General features: G+C 41.1%; 1 protein-coding gene across 1 annotated transcript in view; it reads left to right on the top strand.

The window, feature by feature from the left end:
* LOC306855133 (low-density lipoprotein receptor-related protein 1-like) overlaps nucleotides 1-26,788 on the top strand; it is a 215,270-nt gene that overhangs the window by 42,774 nt on the left and 145,708 nt on the right. Inside the window, exons 3-6 of the mRNA XM_079393583.1 lie at nucleotides 662-799; nucleotides 10,706-10,825; nucleotides 11,698-11,826; nucleotides 13,626-13,886. Coding sequence (XP_079249709.1) covers nucleotides 662-799; nucleotides 10,706-10,825; nucleotides 11,698-11,826; nucleotides 13,626-13,886 — 648 coding nt within the window. The remainder of the gene's footprint in view (nucleotides 1-661; nucleotides 800-10,705; nucleotides 10,826-11,697; nucleotides 11,827-13,625; nucleotides 13,887-26,788) is intronic.

Below are 26,788 nucleotides of genomic sequence, written 5' to 3'. Positions count from 1 at the left end.
AACCTTTGTCATAGCGTACTAAAGCAGTGACTGATGATATGTGTTTGTACTGGCGCTTTATTCGTGATCTCATCTGTAAACTAGACGTTCATGGAACATTTATTGTTTTAAACTCTACTGTGTTGCATCATCTTTCTGCAATAACAAGTTCGCTCATTTCTGGTCAACAATTTGGGGACTTTTGGTCCGTTTTCACTCCACGCCCAGCGTTCTGTCCACTCCAGAGTGGACGAGAGCCCAGACACACAAATACAGCTCATCCAGTGACTCAGAGACAAACACACGACTGCACACGTATGGACACAGTCATAATAAAACCATAAACTGGGATATTTAACCCTACTGTGTTTGAAAGCAAGAAAGAAAAAGACACAGAATGATGCATCGGCTATATGAGGTTAAAAAGAAGCATTTTTCGGATTGTTTACTGGAAACAGTTTCTAAAATAACAGATGCCAGTAAATTGTAGCATTCCTTTAAATTATTTCCCCTACACTTTAAACATATGAATTCTTGTTTCAGGGTTAACATGTGGCACATAATGCTATTGAGCCATTTCAGCATATCACCTCGAGATTTTGATGCAATCAAAAGTAGGATGCTCTTGAGGCACTTTTGTGGTATCATGGTCTTTATGCTTTTGTTATCTGCTCTCTCTCAGGTCCTCATAACCGTGTGTCGCGGTGTCCTCCTAATGAACATCAGTGTCTGGGATCAGACTTGTGTGTTCACATGAGCAAACTGTGTAACGGTGTCCCCGACTGCACTGATGGAGGAGACGAAGGGCCGCACTGCAGAGGTAATGACTACAAACATTGCTTGGTTATGTATTTCTACATATAATTACTATGTGCTATATATAAATATGACTAACATTAATAATATCAGTCTTACTGTGGAAAATAAAGCTTGGGGCATGACATTTCCATTGAAATAAAATAAACCATAGGCCAAACAGCAAAAATTATATTTTAATAGATTTTCCAGTAAAAACGTCATACAAGATAAATGTACTTAATGAGCAAAACTGCATGAGACATTAAGGATACATTTCCAATGCAAGCTTATACTATGCCCTTAAAGTATGTATTTTTCACAAAAAGAATGTGCCAACATTTTCCCTACTCTGTTACACACTGAAAGGTGTCGCATGTCTTTCACATAGCATCTAGTCACCATAAACTGTCCCATCAATCATTTTGTCACAGTGAACATCCTCATATACACACTCCACATTTCAAGAGAAAAGAAATAGCAGGCTGATCTGCCAGATGTGGGTCTTTTTTTGTGGAGAACTCTCTTCATGTTTTTATGTACTAGAGAATAAAAAAGTTAATAGCCTAACAAAACTCCTGTATCTAAATCTCACTAATCAACTGCCAGACTCATTTAGTTAGCAGCACTTCCCTATAGAAAGAACACAAACTGGATGGGCTCTATCAACATCTGGGCCTTTATCACACCTGTTTGTGGAAACTAGCCATGCTTCAGTCAGAACTTCTGATAAAAAAGTTGTTGATGCTCACAAGGCTGGAAAACATTAGAGAGGTATCTGTGAAGAGTTTGGTGTCCATCAGGTAGATAGTTGGAAGAAATTCAGCGCCATTCCTGCCAAAAAGTAACCATCCATGAGCAAGATGTATAATATTCCAGAAGATCACAAAGAACTTCAGGGTAACAAAGATCTATGAGCGTCTCTTGCATTGGCTTCTTGTGCACAGCAGGATACTCCAGCAAGGAGGAACACTAAAGCTGTCTAAAGTTTGCCAAACACCACAAGGATAAGCCAGAAGACTACTGGAAGTATTGATTTGTTAATGAATGAGTCCAAAGTAAAACAGTTTGCTTAAGAAAAATTACATTTGGCAAAACCAACATGCCACATTCAATAACAGCAACCACATCCCAACTGTAATATTTATTTTGTTTAATTATTTGCTTTCCTGCCTCTGGACCAGGACAGATTGCCATCATTGATGACACTATGAATGCTTTATTATCTGAGAAAATTCCACTAGTGAAGGAGTAAGGAGTAATGGCCAAATCCACAAGACTGATCCACATTTACTGGAAACTGTGTGATCACAACCCAAAAGAAGTAAATAAATAAACAAACAAATAAATAAATAAATGTTGAAATATGTAAGACATAGGTTATTCATTGAATCATTCAGTCAACAAATTTGTTTAATTCATTCATGTACAAAACTGTCTTTATGAGTGAGTCTCTGTATGATTCACTTAACTGATATCAGAAATCAGCTCATCTATTTTGGAATGAAACACCATTGATGTGTGTTTTTCAGTAGTTAGTCATTGGTTGATCCTTCAGTCGGAACTATTTCTGTTGGCAAATTGAAAACAATCAATGACTTTAAATGTTGTGTCTGTAACGCAAGTTACTCAATATTAACTTGTTTATTGAACTGAACCAGTATCACACTAGCAATCATGCTGTTTGTTGGAAAATCTGCTGATTTCCGACTAAAATGTACAATGTTTTAAGATCTGATCTCAATGTAGTTCAAATAATGTATACAAGGAAAGGAAAATTCTTAATGGGTTTTCATATGCGATTAACCTTGATTTATTTTGCTTCACCCTCATATGCACACACACAGCTGTAGTCACTCTCTTTAGGGACTAGTGGGTAAACTCTAGTGAGGTGACACAAACCAGTCTGGACATAAACACACAGGCGAGGTGACGGAGGACAATAAACCAGAGCATAACACCTTAAACAATCTGTTTTAGTTAAAGCTACACTATGTAAATAAACGTAAATTAAATAATGAGTTGGTATATCATAAAACTGTATTCCATTGGATTTCCTTACCCTAAATCTTGACGGTAGGCCTATAATGATTATATATATTTTCATTATTTTTATTATTTATCCATGCGTGTTTATGAACTATCCACAAATTAAGGAAAGAAGGTCATATATGCAATGGATTTGAACAGAAGAGAGTTTGTAAGCAAAAGAAAAAGTGTGCAGTACAGCACCTATAATACAACACAAATCAACATTTTCATAACATTACATTTCACAATTTCACCTTCCAGTTAGGCTCATCAACCATAACTCCTTCAAAAACAGCCAGAAACCTTGGAGTTGTGATTGATGATAATCTGAATTTCTCAGACCACATTGCTAAAACTGCCCGGCCCTGCAGATTTGCATTATACAATATTAAGAGGATTAGGCCCTTTCTCTCGGAACATGCAACACAACTCCTTGTTCAGGCTCTTGTTCTGTCCAGACTTGACTATTTCAATGCTCTCTTGGCAGGTCTTCCAGCCAGTTCCATCAAACCTCTACAATTAATCCAGAACGCGTCTGCAAGATTAGTCTTTAATGAGCCGCAAAGAATGCATGTCACACCTCTATTCATCAATTTGCACTGGCTACCAATAGTTGCTTGCATAAATGTCAAGGCATTGATGTTTGCCTACAGAACATCTCAGTTATGTATGTAACCCTCGTTCCCTGAAGGAGGGAACGGAGACATCACGTCGGGTGACCGACGGATTGGGATTGAGTAAAACTGGATAACACTGGGAAAACGTACCCGTTCCACTTGGAACAGGAACGCTGCGGAAGCCCATCCTTCCCGAAGGAGGTTCAGAAGCACTTACACATATGAACATACCTACATTTCACTGCTGGTTATACTCTGTATAATTTTGTATGTGACAAATAAAAATCTTGAATCTTGAATCTTGAATGAACAACCGTTTAGGTGCATATGAAAGATTAGAGGTGATTGTAGCCTCTTGGACAATGGCAGAAATTCTGCCGGGGAAACACGGGCTCTGAGGCTATAATGTGGAGTTTACACATATGGGCTCTCACGGCTTCATCGAGTGAGGGCCTGGCGCCAAACGCTCCACCACATCTTGCTGCCGAGGGACAGAGGAGCTCGACAGGGTCTACAGTATGGACTCTCTGGAGCAGTTTTATCAAGCTGACCCGAAACCGGAGCCTCTCAGTGCTTCTACCCGTCTGAGGTGAGAACACAGGAGGAAACCGGTTCCACACGAAGGCTATAGAATCTAGTGAACGTGTTAGGGATTGCCCAGCCCGCAGCTCTACAAATATCTGCCAGTGAGGCGCCGCGAGCCAGTGCCCAGGAGGATGTAACACTTTGAGTAGAGTGAGCTCCCAACCTGAACGGGCAGGGCACACCCTGTGTTTGATAAGCCAGGGTGATGGCGTCCACTATTCAGTGGGCTATCCTCTGCTTAGAGACGGCATTCCTCTTCTGCCGGCCTCTGTGACAGACGAAGAGCTGGTCTGAGGTCCTGAAGCTTCGCGTTCTGTCAACATAGCATCTCAATGCTCGGACGGGACAAGCAAAGCTAGGGCAGCCATATCACCCTGCAGCCCACGACGGGTTGCCCACTGAAGCTAAGCAGGGTTGAGCCTGGTCAGTACCTGGATGGGAGACCTCCTGGGAAAACTAGGTTGCTGCTGGAAGAGGTGTTAGTGAGGCCAGCAGGGAGTGCTCACCCTGTGGTCTGTGTGGGTCCTATAACACCCCAGTATAGTGACGGGGACACTATACTGTAAGAAGCACTGTCCTTCGGATGAGACATTAAACCGAGGTCCTGACTCTCTGTGGTCAATAAAAATCCCAGGATGTCCTTCGAAAAAGAGTAGGGGTGTTACCCCGACATCCTGGCCAAATTCGCCCATTGGCATCTGACCATCATGGCCTCCTAATCATCCCCATATTCTGATTGGCTTCATCACTGTCTCCTCTCCACCAGTAAGCTGGTGTGTGGTTGGCGTTCTGGTGCACTATGACTGCCATCACATCATCCAGGTGGATTCTGCACATTGGTGCTGCTTGAGGAGATCCCCCCTCACAATGTAAAGCGCTTTGAGTACTCAGAAAAGCGCTATATAAATGTAACAAATTATTATTATTATTAGGGCTGGGTCTGCCTCCTCCGGGGGTAGTGCTTGCAGGCTCACCACCTGATCTCTGAAGGGAGTAGTGGGAATCTTGGGCACATAGCCGGGCCGGGGCCTCAGGGTTACCTGGGAGTCAGCGGCCCAAACTCTAGGCACGAATCGTCGACCGAAAGAAAGAAATTCTTTAATTGAAAGAAACTTCAGCTCGACTGTCTGCAAAGGCTCAAATAGGCCCTGCTGTAGTGCTCTGCATCGCAACTGACCGCTCCACCAGGGGGTCCCCCGTATACCCCCTAGCTGCACCACCATCGAGGATGGTGAGGGAGGAGGAGCTGGCAGGTCAGTTTCTGGCAGTAAAAGGTGCCGTCCACAACCTGCTAAGCTCCCCATGCACCTCCAGGAAGAGCGGCACTGGGGCAGGGCGCTGAGAACTAGCGCAAGCTACCCCGAGAAACCAGTCATCCAACCTCGAGAGCCCGGGACATGGTGGAGGTCTCCACTCAAGCCCTACCCTCTCAGGAACCCGGGAAAGCATAGCCGTCATTTCTGGATCCGACTCATGCATTGCTACTGCCGGAGCAGCAGCACAGCCAAATCTTCTTCCCCAGAAAGCTCCGGCTCACCCTCCGATGCAGTGATCGACATCCGTTCGTCGAGAGGAGCGCCGAGGATACTGATGGTATGCCCCTTGTAGAGGGCCCAGCACGTTCCACTGGCAGCTCAACTGGTTTCGGAGCGCAAGAGGAGTGATGGTCCCTTTTTTTTTTTTTGCCACCACTGTAATCCTCAGACCACCCGTGCCACCGCCAGAAATAGTCCTCATCTGTCTGCAGTCAGAACGAGAACCAGATCGAGGCAGAGGCAACAGAGCTCCGCCCCTTTGTCAAGGTAACAGAGCCTGGCCTCCAACAATGAGAAGATGACTCATCCACGAACGCCACCCCAGCGTGCTTACTGCCCAGGCACGTGAGGCAGCGATCATGATCATCATCCGGCGCCAGGTAACGACCGTCTTTACAAAGACGTAACGTCAAGTTTGCCAGATGCAACGTCTTCTTTAAAAAGACGCACCCGTGAATGCTCTTTTAGGGAAAAAGCTCTTTTAGCGTGCTGAAGCGCACAGGGGAGTTGGTCGCCTGCAACATAAACAGGGGGTAGTGCAACCTGATGTGTGCAATCCACTCGACATGGGAAGAACCACCAGCACGAGAGTCTTCCAAAGAGCGTGCTGAATTCGAAAAAGTCGAATTGAATTTGAATTCACTCATCAGCAGAAGCCAGGAGCAGAACGATTTAACCGCTCAGCTCCGAAGTGAAAAGCTGAATATGCGCTGCACTTGCTGCCTACCTATACTCACGCTGTGATCAGCGGCAGCTGGATGCAATAATCACATGCCAGTGTGCATTGGCTCGTTTAGTTACACTCGAAGTGGATTGGTCTCTCAAAGCGAGATCCCAATTCGTCCATCACCCAACGTGACTCGGAGTGACCGACTGAAAGAGAACCACCACTGGCTCTGCACCCCTTTACCTAAATTCATTACTTCAGACTTATGTGCCCTCTAGAAGCTTGCGTTCTGCAAGTGAACGACGCTTTATTGTTCATCCCAAAGAGGCACAAAATCACTTTCACAGACTTTTTCATTAACTGTTCCTATCTGGTGGAATGACCTGCCCAACTCAATCCGAGCAGCTGAATCCTTACCCATTTTCAAGAAACGGCTAAAAACACATCTCTTCCATCTTTATTTGACCCTCTAACTCTAGCACTCTCTATTCTAATTTTATTCTAATTCTTTTTGTTTATAAAAAACACACACATTTGACCCTCTATCAATTGCATATTTATTCTCTAACTGCTAGCCTTTCTTGTAAAACTAACACTAGCTTTCTTTTTTCTATTCTATCTACTTGTTTCTTATTAAAAACTAAAAATAAAAAATAAAAACCTTTCTACGTGTATTGCGTTAGGCCAGCGGTTCTCAATTCCAGTCCTCAATTCCAGTGCTCCCTACTCCCTGAGCAGAGGAAATCCGTTGAAATTTACTTCACTTCGGAACATTCATTCACAGATTTTTGTTGCGCAATGTCTTCACACACCGACGAGTGTGACATCATATACCTCTGTATATCAATTTAAATTCACTTCTCGCACACTTCAATGAACTTTGAATGTAACATATATGTTCGCTTCGAACTAGAATCATGGCGGAATATCCTGTGATGTCCACTTCGCAGGGCACTTACGTTCGAATAGAACAAACGTCTGAAGCGATAAGAGAAACACAAAATGTGCAGAGCGGGGAGGGGGGGGGGGGGGGAGGCGCGTGGACTGGAATTGAGAATCGCTGTGTTAGGCTAACCAATACTTTTTAATAGCACTTACATGTTGTTGCTCTTTTGTTGATTTTGATTGCTTCTAATGTCCTAATTTGTAAGTTGCTTTGGATAAAAGCGTCTGCTAAATTACTAAATGTAAATGTAATGTAATGTACATTTGCTGTGTATTGAAAAGGTTCACAAACAATGTTTATGTTGATAATTTCTTAACCACCTTCTACTTCTAATTCGCCCATAAATATCCTTGCCAAGTTACGGTTTCCAGCATTACACCTTATCTGATGTGAATAGCAATCATTATGTCTCAGCATGGTATAGTTAACTTGCGTAACATTATTTTAAAACAATTGCAGTCTAAACAACAATGACATACGTACAAGCTGTTAAGTCATAGATATTCGTCTTTCGTTATTTAGGGATTTTTAATGTTGTTAGTAACATCTGATAAGGCGATCATCTGTTACAATGGGTTAAGCCATCAACAAAACAATGCAAGCCAAAACGAAACAATCCTCCTCCGCAAGTTACTTGTAATTTTATGTTTTTACATTGTATTTTACCACCGTCCCACTCCACATATCTGTAGCTTTATGCTGTGTCCAGTTTTCCCGAGGGATTGCTGGAGATTTTGTTATTGCCTGTTTATTCGCTGATGTTGACATCAGAGCTGCTGATTTTCTCTCTTAACTCCAGCCTCAGCCACAGGTCTGTCTGAGGAGATAAAAGAAATATCTGCGTGAAATATCTTTAAAACAAAAAGATTTATTCTAAAAAATGGTGTTTCAGGATCATGAGAGATGAGTGCAGACAGTCTAGCCCTTGTAATGTTTGTGTGGCTGTATGTAATGATGCTGGAAAGCACTTTGGTCAGTGGCAGTTGATTTAAATATGCTATAGAAATAAAATTTGTATTGTATTGTAATGAACGCACACATCTCAATAATCGCCTTCTGTGTGAATAAGTATTAATATTAATAGATCATTTAGAATGACAACAGCTGCATTTCTCAGTATGCACTTATGTCATGTGCAATTACAAACTCTAGTATGTAATGGCCACTTTTCATGACCTAATAAAATGGATTTTTAATATAATTTCATATTGTTTCTACATTATGAGTAGCTTTGTAAACTGCAGTTGTACAGTGGCTTCCCAGCGCTGTCCAAGGGCAGAATCAATGAATTGGAACCGCCTCCCTCCATAAAATGCATTTTCTCCAAATTTGAATTGCTTGATTATCAAATTTGTGATTTGGAAACAAGCTATTAGCTCTGCACAGCTTCCTGTATGAGGACATGTGTCACTTCAGGTATCAATACAGAGTCAGTCATTGAAACTGAAGACTATGCGATCTGACCTTATACCTTGAGGAACATCTATGTCAACAGTTCAGTGGTCAGCAGAAGGCGCATTAGTCTGGAACAGACGTTACTGGCTCAGAGTTTGATGTTTGAAGCCTCAGTATGTTAAAGACTAAATGCAGCTTAAAAAAATAATTTTCCCAATATGATATTAATGTGGAAAAAAAACACTTTTAGAGTCATATGATTTGTTAATAGAACATGGTTATTTTCATTTAACATTTATGCATTTGACAGATACTTTCTTAATCAAAGCTTAATTTATGAAACAGTTTTGACGATATTCACATTACCTGGAAATCAAAATTCTGATCTTGGTATTAGTGCTATGTACGGTTTGAGCATGATGAACATTTTTCATTTTGGTGGATAGGCTATATACCGATATATAGAGAACAAAATGACCAGTATCTGATATATGGACATTTATTGTACACAGATTTTGTGTCATCATGTATGTGAAAGGTGAAACACCTCAGAGTACTTGTGTGTTACCACAGTGTGGTGAAATGGGAAGTTAAGGCAAAATCCCTGTCAAATTTCCACTCAATCCTCTTAAGGATTTGCAATGAAGAAATTACTTCACATGCTCAGCTTTGCATGCTTACACTCATCCACACACATACCTACACGAAAATCAAAACACACACTCACGTACTTTATGCTGTGATTGTATATCGACACAGAATGTGTGTTGTTAGCGCTATCCCAAAATCTAGTGAGCTACCTCACTGCTTACTACCAACACAGGCAGTTATCTTTTAAGGCAGCATCCCAATTGAAACGGAACCTCAAAAGTGACTGGTTTGGAACCCTGTTGATAGGCAGCAGCATGTGACACACAAATATAGAGCTTGACTTGCTGTCGGCTTCCACAGAGTTTACCATTAGCATATGTTTGGAAATTTTGGAACAGTGTTCATGTCAGAAGTGGGCTTATGATGTGTTAAAATGCTTCATATGTACATAGACAGCTCACTGTTTTTTGGACTAAACATGATTGCACTGACAAATCCACTAAGGCTGTCTACACGAGGAGCTGTTAGCATATTAGCTTAGCTGCTGTGAGCTGTTGATGCAGTTCATCTAGAGGCTCATTTGTTTCTGACTGAACGCTCATGTTTGTGGCGTCCCCTATGGTCTGGGATAGGTGTGTGTGTGTGTTGTTAACATCACTTCTGTTCACCGCCTGCTGAGGTAGCAGGTGCTGTTATTTAATTTCAGTCACTCTGTGGTTTGTCAAATCGGTCAAAGATGCCATTTTGTGGAAAACAGGATTTTTCTTACTGTGTTTGCATAAAATACTTCAAAGTTTTGTGCAGCATACTCATACTCAACATTCATAGCCAAAAACTCTAGTCCAGCCAGACCATTTTGTTAAAACCATGGGCTTATTTAGCCCACATTTACAACACCCATTTAGTGTTCAGCAATTCTATCTTTGTTTAAGAAAAGTCTGTAAAACATAGGGCCTAATGTACCGTGTTAATATGATGATTATGTATTGATTTTTACATATGTTGTACCCATATTTTGATTTATGCATTGTATTGTGTTGTGTTTTGGGGTAAAAGGAAATGTCCATAAACCTAATGGATAATATCCTGGCAGACAATTACCTGTACCATTTCTGTTTTTCTACAGATTTTTTTTTCTTACCATGCTGATAAACTACAATGGCACATGTATACACTATAGAAGTCTTAACGGTACAGTAGGTACAGCCTGGTTAATTCTAAGACATCTTTAGTTAAAAAGAGATCCAAGTTCACTTGACCAGGAACAGATCGATTTGTATTTTTCCAAATACCTAAAGTAGTCTTAATAAATTTTATGCATAGTTAAATGTTTTGCATATTTGAAATGGGGAAAAAATGTGGCTGATAAAAACATATAAAATGAAATAGACTGCTTTTTAGACACATGTAAAATATTTGTTTTGTTGTTAATTTGAACTTTGTGGTCTTCATGAAGTCTCTGTAGTGAGTGTTGGTGGGCAGTGTGAGTCAGTGTGTCAGTCTGTTTGGTAATATATTGTTGTGTTGTTTGACCTCTAGCCGTCCTCTGCTCTGATCTCTGTAGAACTGGCGCTCAACTGTACTCTCACTGGTTGCCAGGACAACTGTGCTGTCACACGCACCGGCCCCATGTGCTACTGCAAGAGCGGCTACGAGATCAGCCAAGATGGAAAGACCTGTAAAGGTCGGTTGCATTTACACACACTTTCGTGAGTTTAGACTCCTATGAATGCAAAAATACAGACCTACAGCGAGAGATGAACAACATAAAAATATGAACAACAGCATAGACTCTAAAACATATAATTATAAATCAGGTATCTTGTAAGGAAAAAGTACAGTCAGCTGGTCATTGTCACTAATTCTTTTCCTATTAGGCAATTTTTAGCATATTTGATTGTTTTGTTTTTTTTAAGATTATGACTGTCTGATTATACATTATTGTGCATATTACATGGCTATTGAACAAATAATTACATAAATGTACAATTATTTTATTGTTTAATATGAGCTAACATAAGCAAATTACTTGATGCTTATGTCATGCCACCCTGGTTTAATTTGTTAACAATGATTAACTAAATTAGTTGACGTGAACTAATGATGAACAATACTTCTACAGCATTTTTTCCTTATTTTCCAGTAAAAATGTTCACACATCCCTAAAACAATTTTTACTGTAGAGACAAAACCGTTAAAAAATAAGACTTTTAGCCCATTAGCAATTTTTTTCTTGTACTACTTGCATTGTATTTCTAGTATATGATTAAGTTCTGTTACTACACTGAGTAAAAATGTATGAGATTTCCTATATCATATGCTTTCATTTACTATATTTCATTTGCTTTTAGACTCCTTTTTTATTTCTGCAGTCTTCATAAAATCTATTTTGGGAGTGTTAGCTAAAATATCTAAGACAAATCTTTATCTTTATATACTAACATTGTTTTTCTTCTAGTAATTTTTAAAGGTGCTTAAATATTTCATTGGAAAACAAGGCAAAACATTATATATATACATATATATTACTCTTTTATTGTGTCTGTGTGGGTTCAGATTTTGATGAGTGTACAGTGTACGGCACCTGCAGTCAGACGTGCACAAACACAGACGGCTCGTACACCTGCTCCTGTGTGGAAGGTTATCTAGTTCAACCTGACAACCGCTCCTGCAAGGCCAAGAACGGTAAGACAAACATAACAGTCCAAGATAAGATAAAATAAAGCTTCTCCATTTCTGTTTCCCTCACATACAGTCAGGTCCATAAATATTGGGACATCGACACAATTCTAACATTTTTGGCTCTATACTCTATACCCAATGGATTTCAAATGACACGAACAAGATGTGCTTTAACTGCAGACTGTCAGCTTTAATTTGAGGGTATTTACATCCAAATCAGGTGAACGGTGTAGGAATTACAACAGTTTGCATATGTGCCTCCCACTTGTTAAGGGACCAAAAGTAATGGGACAGAATAATAATCATAAATCAAACTTTCACTTTTTAATACTTGGTTGCAAATCCTTTGCAGTCAATTACAGCCTGAAGTCTGGAACGCATAGACATCACCAGACGCTGGGTTTCATCCCTGGTGATGCTCTGCCAGGCCTCTACTGCAACCGTCTTCAGTTCCTGCTTGTTCTTGGGGCATTTTCCCTTCAGTTTTGTCTTCAGCAAGTGAAATGCATGCTCAATCGGATTCAGGTCAGGTGATTGACTTGGCCATTGCATAACAGTCCACTTCTTTCCCTTCAAAAACTCTTTGGTTGCTTTTGCAGTATGCTTTGGGTCGTTGTCCATCTGCACTGTGAAGCGCCGTCCAGTGAGTTCTGAAGCATTTGGCTGAATATGAGCAGATAATATTGCCCGAAACACTTCAGAATTCATCCTGCTGCTTTTGTCAGCAGTCACATCATCAATAAATACAAGAGAACCAGTTCCACTGGCAGCCATACATGCCCACGCCATGACACTACCACCACCATGCTTCACTGATGAGGTGGTATGCTTAGGATCATGAGCAGTTCCTTTCCTTCTCCATACTCTTCTCTTCCCATCACTCTGGTACAAGTTGATCTTGGTCTCATCTGTCCATAGGATGTTGTTACAGAACTGTGAAGGCTTTTTTAGATGTCGTTTGGCAAACTCTAATCTGACCTTCCTGTTTTTGAGGCTCACCAATGGTTTACATCTTGTGGTGAACCCTCTGTATTCACTCTGGTGAAGTCATCTCTTGATTGTTGACTTTGACACACATACACCTACCTCCTGGAGAGTGTTCTTGATCTGGCCAACTGTTGTGAAGGGTGTTTTCTTCACCAGGGAAAGAATTCTTCGGGCATCCACCACAGTTGTTTTCCGTGGTCTTCCGGGTCTTTTGGTGTTGCTGAGCTCACCGGTGCGTTCCTTCTTTTTAAGAATGTTCCAAACAGTTGTTTTGGTCATGACTAATCTCTCTGATGGGTTTGTTTTGTTTTTTCAGCCTAATGATGGCTTGCTTCACTGATAGTGACAGCTCTTTGGATCTCATCTTGACAGTTGACAGCAACAGATTCCAAATGCAAATAGCACACTTGAAATGAACTCTGGACCTTTTATCTGCTCATTGTAATTGGGATAATGAGGGAATAACACACACCTGGCCATGGAACAGCTGAGAAGCCAATTGTCCCATTACTTTTGGTCCCTTAACAAGTGGGAGGCACATATGCAAACTGTTGTAATTCCTACACCGTTCACCTGATTTGGATGTAAATACCCTCAAATTAAAGCTGACAGTCTGCAGTTAAAGCACATCTTGTTCGTTTCATTTGAAATCCATTGTGGTAGTGTATAGAGCCAAAAATGTTAGAATTGTGTCGATGTCCCAATATTTATGGACCTGACTGTATGTAACCGCATCAGCCAACACTTTAATTCATTATTATTGGCTGAACTGTTATTATATTTGAGATGAAACAGACGTCTTCCTCTTGCTGTAGTGCCTGTGGATCGTCTCCCTGTCTTACTGATCGCGAACTCTCAGAACATCCAGATCACATCTCTGAGTGGCTCCAGCAACCCATCACTCTACATAAGCACAAAACAGACCACAGCCATGGACTTCCTGTACGCGCAGGAAACGGTATGCTGGATCAATGTGGGCGAATCCCCCGCGGGCACACGACTGAAGTGTGCTAAGATAACAGGACTCAAGAGCTTCACATATGAGAGAACCATCAACATCTCCCTCAGCTTACACCGTAAGTCACGCTGCTCTGATTTCACAACACAAACCACATTTCTCACTCAGGGTTGTTACAATTAAGGAAATTCATACAAATCTTGGAGATGTTGCCACAGTTCTTCTGGATTTAGTCTGTCTCAGTTTGTTCTGTTTCTTCATGTCATTCCAGACAGACTGGATGATGGTGATGAAATGTAAACTGATATTTCCTACTGACACACTACAGCAAAAGATAGAAATAACTAAACCATTTTTTAGCTGGTGAAAATACTAGTGTTCTAATCAAGATATTTGCTAAAACATACCCATCGCATGCCCCTGACCATATTTGATGTGCCCTGTAAACCACTATTTATATAGATTACTTTACAATGTCTTTTTGTACTTTTAAGTAGGGATGCACGATATTATCGGAATGATATCGGAATTGGCCGATAATGGCTTAAAATGTAAACACCGGCATTGGCCCAAAATGAAAAATTATTTTAATGATTTTTTTTTCAAATGGTTATGAAACTGTCATAAAAGATTTTCAGAATTTTTACAACTATTTTGCATTAGACCATCTACAAAATTCTTTATCTCACCCTTCCCTTCTTTCTCACCCAGATGAACGGAAGCAGATATTCTTCTCACTGTACATAATTATTAAATCTTTAAATAGAATGTTAAGGTTACCACTGCATTTGTCTGAGAAAAAAATGCAGTGATTGACTTGTTGTTATTTTTAGCTTTCAATGTACTCTCATTATAGAAGAACTTCCTTAAATATTTATTTAATTCTAACAAGTAAATTTTTGTTAAAAACTAACCAAAATTAAAAATAATTTGTCTACAGAATCTCTATAGGAGAGACCTGGTGTTATTTCCAAACAAAAGGAAATATATCTGTATCGGCTATTGGCATATCAGATATTGGCTAAAATCCAGTATCGTGCATCCCTACTTTCAAGGCTTGAAAGTTTTGTCAAATGGACAGGAATGGAGGATTCATTAAAAATATATTTTAGTCCAGGTGATATGAGAAAATAATGTTCACTATTTCCTAAGAACATGAAACTTTCTCAGAAATGGAGCCATCGCAAAAACACCTCGTGGTTGCCATGATGACCATTTTACTTTCTGCCATAACCAAATTATGTATTTTGTGTCATATCTCCTGAACCAAACATGATAACACAGAAAAGGTGATGTCTACCCCTATGTTTTGATGGTCAAGAATTAAAATCAAGGATTACAAGGATACCATATACAGCAACATAAACTGTCCAGGTGAACATTTAATGGTGAAATCAGCAATGTGAGAAGGAAATCACAGTATCTGATTATCACAGCATTTACAATAGTCCATATTATGGCTATTAATTTTTTTCTTTCTTTGATAATTAGCGCTCTGATTTTGAGTATGTTGCTTTAATGCAAATGAAAAAAGATAACAGGTTTGTACTAATAGTGAAATGTTTATTTGCAAAGGCTAGCACTGCTAATGCGGGTGCTAGCCTTTGCAAATAAACATTTCACTATTAGTACAAACCTGTTATCTTTACAGAAAACGTACTCTGTTTAAAAGTCAGTCATCTGATTGTACTGTGCATAATAAATTTGCGTGTGTGAATTATACAGACAGGGAGCACGGTGGGATAAAAATAACATAGCTGGTCTCATGGTGCATGGCATGCTATCACAAACTTTATAAGACCCACTCGTGATTATGAGCTCAATAAACTCAAGCGATCGACTCGCATTGCTTTCATATGGAACTTTTAACTACCACATTCCTATTCACGATCATTCATGAAGGCAGCACCAGTGAAAACAGACAGAGACAATGGTAACTTTAGCATCATTTGCCTTACAGAGTGCCAAGAAGCTTTTTCAGAAGGGCAATTTGGAAAACAAACGCATGATACTTACTTTGTCTGGAGCTGAGGTTTGCGCACAAAGCGTTGGTATTGATCCTTACACGTATTGGGGACTTAACTGATTTTTTCCGGGACATTTCCTTAGACAATGAAATTTAACCACAGTGTCCTCAGCGGCTCAGATGGAGGGAGTCTATGGAGACTCCTATGTTCATTAGTGCATCCCAAAACACAACATTTGGAATGCCTCTTTGGCACTGACATTGTATATCTCCAGCAGCTACAGCTAGTAATCAGTAATGACGGAGGCGGACAGCAGCTTCTCACTCAGGGCTGTGTCTATAGGGCAGCGTCACAAATGGGTGGGACTTTTCCCCCTCGGAGACGTGAACAGAGGGAGAATCTGAAACAGCTTCTCCCTCTGACTCAGGGGAACTGTGAGCGGACACTGCTGCTTCGGAAGGATCGTAAGCGGGCACCGCCGCCATGGGAGGATCGTGAGCGAGCACCGCAGCCTCGGGAGCGTTGTGAGCAGATAGCACTGCCTCAGGGGAACTGTGAGCGGACCCTGCCGCTTCGGGAGATCTGTGAGCGGGCACCGCGGCTTCGGGAAAGCCTAAAGTGAGCTCCACCGCCTCGGGAAGGCCTGAAGCGAGCTCCGCTGCCTCGGCCTTTAGGATCTCCCGAAGCGGCAGGGTCCACTCACAGTTCCCCCGAGGCAGTGCTATCCACTCACAAAGCTCCCGAGATGGGGATGCCCGCTCACGATCCTCCCGAGGCAGCGGTGTTCGCTCACAACGCTCCCGAGGCTGCGGTGCTCGCTCACGATCCTCCCATGGCGGTGGTGCCCGCTCACGATCCTTCCGAAGCAGCAGTGTCCGCTCACAGTTCCCCTGAGTCAGTCTCCGAGGGGAAAAAGTCCCACCCATTTGTGAGGCAGCGCTATCCGCTCACAAAGCTCACGAGATGGGGATGCCCGCTGCCTCGGAGGGAACATCAGTGGGCTCCTCCGCTTTACAAAGGCCTGAAGCGAGCTCCGCTGCCTCGGAGGTAACATCAGCGGGCTCCGCCGCTTCGGGAAGGCCTGAAGCGTGCGCCGCTGCCTCGGAGGGAACATCAGCGGGCTCCGCCACTTTGCAAAGGCCTAAAGTGAGCTCCGCTGCCTCGGAGGGAACATCAGCGGGCTCCGCCGCTTCGGGAAAGCCTGAAGCGAGCTCCACAGCCTCGGAGGGAACATCAGCGGGCTCCGCCGCTTCGGGAAGGCCTAAAGTGAGCTCCGCTGCCTCGGGAGGTTCGTGATCAGACACCGCCGCTTCGGGAAGGCCTAAAGTGAGCTCCGCTGCCTCGGGAGGATTGTGAGCGAGCACCGCCGCTTTGGGAGGATCGTGAGCGGGCACCGCTGCTTCGGAAGCCTTGTGAGCAGGCACAGTCACCTCGGGAGGACCGCGAGCAAACCACGCCGCTCGCACCAACATCAGCGGGGGTTCCTGAAAGCTGCATATCAGCCCGGGACGCTCCGGGAACGGGCGCGAGGTACTGGTTGCGGCCGATGAGGTTTCTGACGCCCCTTGGATCGCTGCGTCGGGAGAACTGTGAGCTGCGATTGATGTAGTCCTCCAGCGACTCCTCGGGGGTCCAGTATGGCATCAGGGATTTGAAGGGCTCGGCCAGGCCTCCGTAAAAAAAGACCATGAGGCAGGTCTTCTCAATAGTCAACCGACGAGCCACTCCAACGAAGTCCCTGGCATACTCCTCAATCCTCCGGTCTCCCTGGCGGATGTTGAGCAACATCCCTGCTGGACCCATGTTTGCTGGTTGTATTCTGTCACGGACCGCTTCGGGAACGCTGTGGAGAAAACAGAGAGAGGAGAATATATGGTCTGTGGCAATGGGGAACAGCTGAGGGTGTAATAATGAGTGTAATAGTTGACAGGTGTGTGTGTGGTTTGTGACAGGTGTGTGCAGTTTAGGGAGATGGAGTTCGGGAGGACGGGAGATGGCGACCTCTGGTGGTGAAAGGAAGAACTGCAGGACCCAGACTCATGACACCCAGTGCAGGAAGATAAAGAGAGGTGTAAAGTGGGCCCTTTTGGGCTTGTTGAAGGCCAGTCGTGCCGCTGCATTCTGAATCATTTGTCCAGGTTTGACTGCACATGATGGAAGTTCAGCCAGAAGAGCATTGCAATAGTCCAGCGTGGAAATGACAAGGGCCTGGACAAGAAGTTGTGCAGCATGCTCTGTTTGGAAGGGCCTGATCCTCCTGATGTTGTGCAATGCAAATCTGCATGATCGAGCTGTCGTTACATTATGGTCCTTGAAGGTCAGCTGGTCACCAAAGAATAATTTTTGATGAACCTAGCAGGATGATGAAATCATGCTGTAGATTCGGAGTGGCAGGGAAGACAGAAAGCTCAGTCTTTGCCAGGTTGACATGCAGGTGATGTTCCTTCATCCATGCCATGAGATCCATGCAGCTACTATTGGATTGTCTGGTTAAAATGAATGATAGAGCTGTGTGTCATCAGCATAGCAATAGTAGGAGAAGCCATGTGCCTGTATGATATGTCCAGTGATATAGTGTATATGGTATAAACCTTTATATACCTTTCAGCATTCATAGTGCCTTCGAAAACATGCAAGCTGCCCATACCGTATGCACTTATGCACCCCCATACCATCAGAGATGCTGGCTTTTGAACTGAGCGCTGATGACATGCTGGAAGGTTTCCATCTTTAGCCCTGAGGACATGGCGTCCGTGATTTCCAACAAGAATATCAAATTTGGACTCGTCTGACCGTAGAACACTTTTCCACTTTGAAACAGTCCATTTTAAATGAGCCTTGGCCCACAGAACATGACGGCGCTTCTGGACCAAGTTCACATATGGCTTCCTTTTTGCATGATAGAGCTTTAGTTGGCATCTGCAGATGGCACAGCAGATTGTGTTTACCGACAGTGGTTTCTGGTTCTGGTTCCTGGGCCCATTTAGTAATGTCAACGACAGAATCATGCGATGAGTGATGCAGTGTCGTCTGAGGGCCCGAAGACCACAGGCATCCAACAAAGGTCTTCGGGCTTGTCCCTTATGCACAGAGATTTCTCCAGTTTCTCTGAATCTTTTGATGATGTTATGCACTTTAGATGATGAGATTTGCAAAGCCTTTGCAATTTGATATTGAGGAACGTTGTTTTTAAAGTATTCCACAATATTTTTACGCACTCTTTCACATTTTGGAGAGCCTCTGCCCATCTTTACTTTTGAGAGACTCTGCCTCTCTAAGACATCCCATTTATAGCATTTATCCCATTTGTATCATGTTACAGACCTGACGTCAGTTAACTTAATTAGTTGCTAGATGTTCTCCCAGCTGAATCTTTTCAAAATTTCTTCCTTTGTTGAAAATGTGAATAAAATATGATTTGAAAGTTTTTTAGTTTTAATTTTTTTCAAATTTAATTTTATACTTATTAATACAATTTAATAAATTTGGGTTGTACAATCATCACCACTAGGTGGATGTCAAAAGAAAGGGAAAGCTTGAACAAGTTCCTATCCTCCCAATTGCTTGAAAGGCACACCACTACTACCTTTACCTTCCTCAACAGCAAGAATGTGAACTGAGTGAGGCGGTGGGAGGCAACTAAATGAATATTCTGTTTGAAATCTCTCTATAAAGCATGTCTCCATAAGATACTACCTCTGCCTGGAAAATTATATTGCAGTGATGGAAATAAGAGGGAGAACCCAAACGGTAAATTTGGCTACATCCGCAAGCAGCATAACGGCTGCGATAGTAATAACAATAACAGAGAGAGCAACACTTAACCTCAACCAGTACATATAATCATATCACCAACCAGCATATATATATATATATATATATATATTCTATATAATGCTGTGAGCAAAATAGGGAGAGGGCACAGCTCAACCTCAACCGAAATATGTAATCATATAGCAACCAGCATATAAATCTATATGCAATGCTATGAAAAATGAGAAATAACAGGTGAGAGAGTCGCTCAACCTCGACCAGCATACATTATATTGTATCGGATATTGACATTTAGCATATAAATCCATAGGCATATTGAACAGGCTACCAATTTTATTATTCTGATGCTATGTGAACCACATTTTCTTTATTTGAAGGTAATATAAAATATGATTCATATTATATAAATAACACAGCACACCTATCTAATGTGTAAAAATCTACAATATGGTATAATACTGTGTGGCATAGTAAACATAAGCACAGGCTCACAGACTTGACATTTATTAATTTATTTATAAATAATAAATGCACGTAACTTCATAAGTAGGCTACTAAATTTGCGTCAGTGAAAATTAATTATTTAAAATACAGTGTTTTTTTTTGTTTGTTTTGTTTTTTTTCGCCGACTGCAGTCGTCAATTGTAACCCATTGGCAATGCAAAGCTGCCTGCTATTTGTGAAAATGCGCTTGTGTTCGTTTGATAACTTGTGGTTAAAGTGCCACTCAGCTGGCAAAAGCTGCAAAGTTCCAACGGCATTGGCGGTACCTGAAATGGCAAAGAGCTCATTCTAGGTGAGCACCATCTGTATATATTTACTGTATACTGTATAGCTGTGTTAGAATGAGAAAATAATAAGGGAGAGAGGGTCGTAAACACCATAAAACCACCGGCACCATCAACCAGCACATAGCTTTATGTACAACTTCTGTGAGAATGAGAAACAAAAGGGAGAGAGCACTGCTCAACCTCCTTTAATAAAATTATGTCCTTAACCAGAATGCATGTCTATATGTAATCCAGTGAGAGTGAGAAATTAAATGAGAGTGAGCATCACTTAACCTCAACCAGTGCATAAAATCAAATCATCAACCAGTGTACACATACCTAAATAAATATATGTGTACACTGAGAATAAGAAACAAAAAACTAAAAGGGAGAAAGCTGCACTTAACCTTGACCAGTACAATAGATTGCATTCTTAACCAGCATACATCTATAAGTGCAAAGCTGTGAGAACGGCTAAATAAAAAAGAGAGAGCAATGCTCAATCTCAACCAGTACATGAAACCACATCCTAAACGAGCATATACCTTTATGTGCAAAGCTGTGAGAATGAGAAATAATGTGTAAAATGGAGAAAGTAATGCTCAACATCACACAGCACATAAGTCATAGCCTGAACCAGTGTACACCTAACTACTGCATATATCAGGGTGTTGCAATTGGTGCGGCAATTGGGACTGCTTTAGAGTCAGTGGTCTGAAAGTTCAGGGAGGTGGGAGTTCAGACAGTGGCGTTTGAGCGGTATAAATCGCCTTTAGACTTTAGAATCCCCCCTCTGACCCTGTAGCTAGCCCAAGCAGGGTCAGAATGAGAGTGCGGCTACTCGTGCCCTGCCTCCGAGAAGCTGGGGCTCAAGGCAGCGATTTTGGGGGAAGCCCAAGAAGGATTTTAGAGACATCATTATGGAGAAGAGAACCTTCTTCCCTTCTCCTTCCCTGTTCCCCATTTTTTGAGCAATGTTGGGCACAAGAGGTTGTTAAACAATTACATTTATTAGGAGTTGGGGAATGATACTCAAAGAAGTGGGACATATTACAGATGCTGTTTGAGGATGTTAGTTATGTGAGTTTGAGTGAATGCTGATCGAGATGGAGTGGTGCTCTCTCCCTCTTAGTTATCACAGCATGCACACATATCAGGGACCAGGCCCCCCTTAGTCCATTAATGATATTGCCTTCCTTGAGTGGGGTTGGTGGTCCCCCTCGGTCCGTTCAAGATCACGTTCCGGAAACTGGAGAACCAGAAAGTTCAGCCACAAATGCCACTCCATAGCCACCATAGCTCAGAGAGAATGGCAAATGGAACGAGCCGCCTGCTTTGTGGCACGGTTTGTGGTGTGGCGGAGATCTTGGAGTCATACCCTTGCCTTGTCTTTATCAAGGGCCTTCAACAGGTCGGCTTGGTAAGCTTGCAACACATGTGCAATTCTCCACCAGCCTGGCCGGTCGCCGTGTATGCTTTGCCTACCAGCCGAGATGTTCTTGGCACAGATTGGAAGGCAAAATTGTAATCTTTAGTGTGGTTGCTGTGCCAGCGAGCATGTCCTCCATCTGGGGCAACCTCAAATACCAGTGTTCACTTATCCTCTTGATGTTAGCGTAATCAGATGAAGGGGGAGTGAACAAATGGGCCGAAAAAGTTTATTCCATGACTTCATGATCTCATCTGGTAAAACTCACGGGAGGAGGAGGTTTATGACCCGTGAGGAACCACTCATCCAGCTTACCTGGATGGTTCCTCTCTCGCCGCCATTCAGGCACTCAAACTGGCTGTGCCGTGAGTCATAACCTCCAACAACTCCTCGTATTTGGGGATCTGGGAGGAGGCGAGCTTGCTGACATCTTCCTTTACTCCTATCACATCCGGCTCATCGGAGGCAGATGGATCCGACAAAATGCTCTCAGCCAGAGTGGGAAGAAGCTGGAGAACATGCTTCCGATCCAGCATGAGAGCGAGCGAAGCTTGAGATAGGGACAAGCCTTTCCTAAGCTACTCAGCCAACTCCACCTGCCACCTTCACGACCGCAGCCGCAGCAGTGCGACCCAATCTGCAGGGTGCAGACATCATTCAGAGCCAACACCACCACCAACAGAGCCAGACTTAAACAGGACAGCCAGCTCCCTCAAGGGCTGACTATGCATGCTTCATTCAAAGGCAGATGATACTCATGGCGTGGACATGGCGGCACACATCTCCAAAATGTTTTCTCACCCTCCATTCTTATTATTTCAACGGACAACTTTCAATTATTAGAAATGGCCTACGGTAGTCCACACACACGCTAAACTAACAGTTTCCTGAAGACAAAGAAATCTGGAGATTCCATGAAGTAGGCACCCTTTTATGGCATTGCCAGCACAACATGTGCCTACCGTCAGCTGATTGTATTGGTGTGTTTGCACATGTGCTTTAAAAACCAGCTCACAGCGTCATCATCAACACACCGTAGAAGTTCAACTTCGATGAAGTTTGATGAAAAAGAACAAAAGTGAACATTCTGCTACACCTCCCCTGGTGTTTAATGGAACAATGTCAGAATGGTTTGGAACGACACAAGGTTGAGTAAATATAATTTTTTGTCGGTGAACTATCCTTGTAAATATTTGGTTTCTGCCCTATATTTGCATCATTGTGTAGTTCACAGTATTGTAAAATAGTTTTTTTTGTGAAAACATTGAGATTTTGTCTGCAGCTAGCTGGAAATATTTACAGTATTAATCATCAGTCTGAGCATTAGCATGAAGACAGCTCAAAGTGTGTGTGTGTGTGTGTTCAGTCCTCTTGCAGACAGATTCTTCACATTGCTGAGACTCAGACTACATTTAAAAGAGCAGACATTTTCCTTTCATCCTTCCTGCTAAAGTCAGAGAGGGAGAATGAAACTGATTGAGTATTATAGAGCAGTGTGGGTCTCTCTCTCTCTGTGTAGGCCAGACTATTTCTTACATACTCATGATGCCTGCTGTGTGACTGAACTGCAATCAGTTTAACCATCTATTCTCAGGAACAATGCCATTTGGCCCTTTTTATAGCATTTCAGGTTGAACACTAACTAGTCTGAAGCAACTTTGGTTTACATGATTATCCAATCATCTTTTTTTTTTGTACTTGAAAAATTGTGCACAATTGTCAGTATAAAATATGATTCATCAGGCTTTTGAGGAACAATTGTTTGTTAGTCTCTCAGTCATCATAGTATTGCATTGTATTGTATGTTTAAATACTATCTTACTAAGACAATATTGAGTGATATAGATCAACAACTGATATTTATGATCTGTTATGCTGTTACAAATATCTCATTGATTTACAGTTACAAGTTCATCTTGTTGTGGTGTTTTTCCTCTTTAAGTATGAGGTCTATGTTCTCACTGTATCATGCTATAAGAGCCTTAAAAGCCTGAAGTATCAAATATAGTTCAATAAATGTCATTTTCTTTTTAAGAATGAATTATGTCTTCCAGTAGTGTTTGTCTGTGTTAGAACCTGATTCACGATTCACTCATCTGCAGTGATCAATACTGCTTTCCATGGGCATTACTAGTGCAATAAATGCATCACTGACCTGTATGGTGCAGTGCTGCTTCGCACATTAAGCAGCTAGCTGAACTGGACTGCAAGTGGTTAATGAATAAGATACCTTTTTTCACACAGAAATTCCATGCACAAGAGTGGCACAACTGTTTAGTTAATTCACCTCTGAGTTCTATGAAAGAGATGGAATGAATGAAAGAGAGCAGAGTTCTGAGAAATAAATTGAAAGATTTAATAGGGAAGAGAACAGAACAAGTTTGTATTGTTTGGGAAATAACCAGAAACTGAGATTGAAAAATAGTTACACCATCAGAAATAGAAAGATGACCTGTGTTCCATGTGCAAAAATATTTCATATGCAAAGATGTTATCATGTTACCCAGTCATAGGAAATGGCATTTACATTGAAGTCTTAAATTAGACCTGCCCATTTATTAAAGTGTTTGAATCAGAGGGCAAAAATAAAAATGGCCTTTATTTTTAATTGATGGAATTTTTTGATGTAATATTTAAGTGCAATTTAGGAAACAAAAAAATAAAGAATGCATTTTATTAAATATACTTGTAAATCATGTTCATTGGACTTAAACCAATGAGACCTGGAGAGAGCCTTTTGTTAATTTGTTGTTGTTGTTTAAAATTAAAAAATTTAATAAAAAATTACCGAATCAGTTTTACTAGACCTACGTGTGTGACAAAAAGTACAATTAAAAGTTGCACATTATGCCGTCTTATGGTTTTAAACAAGAATATATCAAATACAATATAACGATAGTACTCATCATCATCATTATTTCTATCATAATTATCATATTTTATCATTATATCAATTGAATAATACAAATTGTTGAAGTGTAACATCTATACTTGAAAATTAAAATGTATGAAATCCGTGTGAATAAATTGGCATCATAATAATCCTTCATTATCATTTAAATAAAAAATAACTGAATTCCTGATTTAATCACTTATTACAAAATAATTTGAATTGTTTTACCAGTCTATAATCACTGCTATATGAATATGAATGTTTAAATATGAACAACTCAAGAAACTGTATCCAGTTTTGAATGGGTGTCTATGGAGAAACATGTTTTTGCTGTCGGGTGGTGTAGTTCCAGTATTTACCGGTAACAAGGACCCGCTGAGCAGCCAATTCCTGCACTTATTCATCACAAGATGTGGCTATTAGTGACAAGTGAGTGTGAATTCTGAGGCAGCGTTTCCTGAATCCTCTTTTAATCCCAGAATGCATTGCAATCCGTTTGCATAGACGTATTTGTCCATTAAAAACACTTATTTTTTCAGTTTCGGGCCTGCTTTCTCGGTCATCTTCTATAGTTGGAACACTAGTTTCAACAGGAAATATCTCTGCTAACCTGGAGTGCATATTTTGGGTCTTACAACAACTCTGGCACTCAGTTACCGGCCAGATGGAAATTTAGGCTAGAAATGTACTCTGCGCAAGTATGCAGACATGCAAAGTGTTTGTGTTCACATACTTTCATAGAGTTAATTTCAGACCTGTCTCTCGTTGAGTTTGTGTAAAATGTTTTCAGTTTAAGTGCTGGTTAGTTTGAAAGCAGCCTCAGTTTTCAGTGATTTCCGTGTTGATGGCAGTTTGAACACGTTTCCCAGACACACGCTCACAGGTCAGAGGTCACAGGCTTGACTGCGCCCTCGCGAGGAAGCGATAAAGAGATCATTGGCTTCCTGTTGCCAGTTATTGAGTTCCTGCCCTCAGTGTTAAAGATATGGCTGCCTGCCACGTGTGTGAGAGGAAGAAAAACTAAAGGGAGAATAATAATGAAGAGGTGAAAGCAGCAATCTCGATGATAATGATTTTGCCTTTCAAACAAACTTAAAAGTACTTAGAGGTCTTGTGGTAAAAACTTTTCTTTAAAGAAGAATGAGTAATTTAATAGCGTAATTAAAGTGATTTGGTATTTTCACTTCAGCCTATCGCACCATTTTAGATCTCACATTTTCTAAATATATTTAAAGATTTCTTTTCAAATGCCATTCCTTTCCAGACGGCTCATAAGGCTGAAGCCTTTCTGTAGAAGTGGAACCCGGGTTCAGGTCTCTTTTGGCTGGCGGGTTTGTCGTGGTGGTCTCTGGAAGAGTCACACAGGAAATGTGTTTGCCGTGATTCATGACCTCAGCGTGACACGCAGATGAGACGACCAGATGTTTTCTACTCTTCCTCTTCTCTTTTAATTTTACCACAGTTCAGGATAGTGCTGTATTTACTTCAACAAACTATAACATACTATGTAGAATTTATCGAAATATAAATTTGAATGCATGAAGGATGTTTACCATGCTTGTTAGAAATCACAAATGGCATTAATATCTGTTAGATGGCAATATTAATATGACTTCTGTATATATATATATTGAGTCGAACCACTTATAAATTCTTTTTTGAACATGGGTATAGGCAATTTAAACAGGATAGCATAAACAGTAAAAGTCCAGAAACTCTATATAGTCTACTATAGTCAAAACTATAGTATTTGTAAAAATCGAGAAAATGGAATGAGATTATTTGCTTGCTATACACTGTAAATAAATAAATCAAATCCTGTTGAATTTACTGTAAAAAAAGGCAGCTGTAGTTTTGAAAAGCCATAAAAAAATGATGGTCGTAAAATTTCAGTCAATACTGTTATTTCCTGGCTATCACAATTTTAATAAATACATTTCCTTGTTGTGAACAAAATATCATTAGACAACATTCTTATGCAAAATATTCCAAATATGATATCCAAATGATTAATATTTTATATTATTATATATTACACATTTTTGATCATTAAGATCATTTTATTATTATTTTTTACTGCAATTATAGACATCAAGTCAAAAATGATTACTTTGTTATGATTATGAATACAGTTGAGGAGGTTAGTGCACTGCAAAAAAAAAAAATATGTCCATCAACATTATCCAT

Source organism: Barbus barbus (assembly GCF_936440315.1).
Source record: "Barbus barbus genome assembly, chromosome: 35".
NCBI lineage: Eukaryota > Metazoa > Chordata > Actinopteri > Cypriniformes > Cyprinidae > Barbus > Barbus barbus.
Note: the sequence above shows the minus strand (reverse complement) of the source record. Positions and strands in the feature narration are given on the sequence as shown.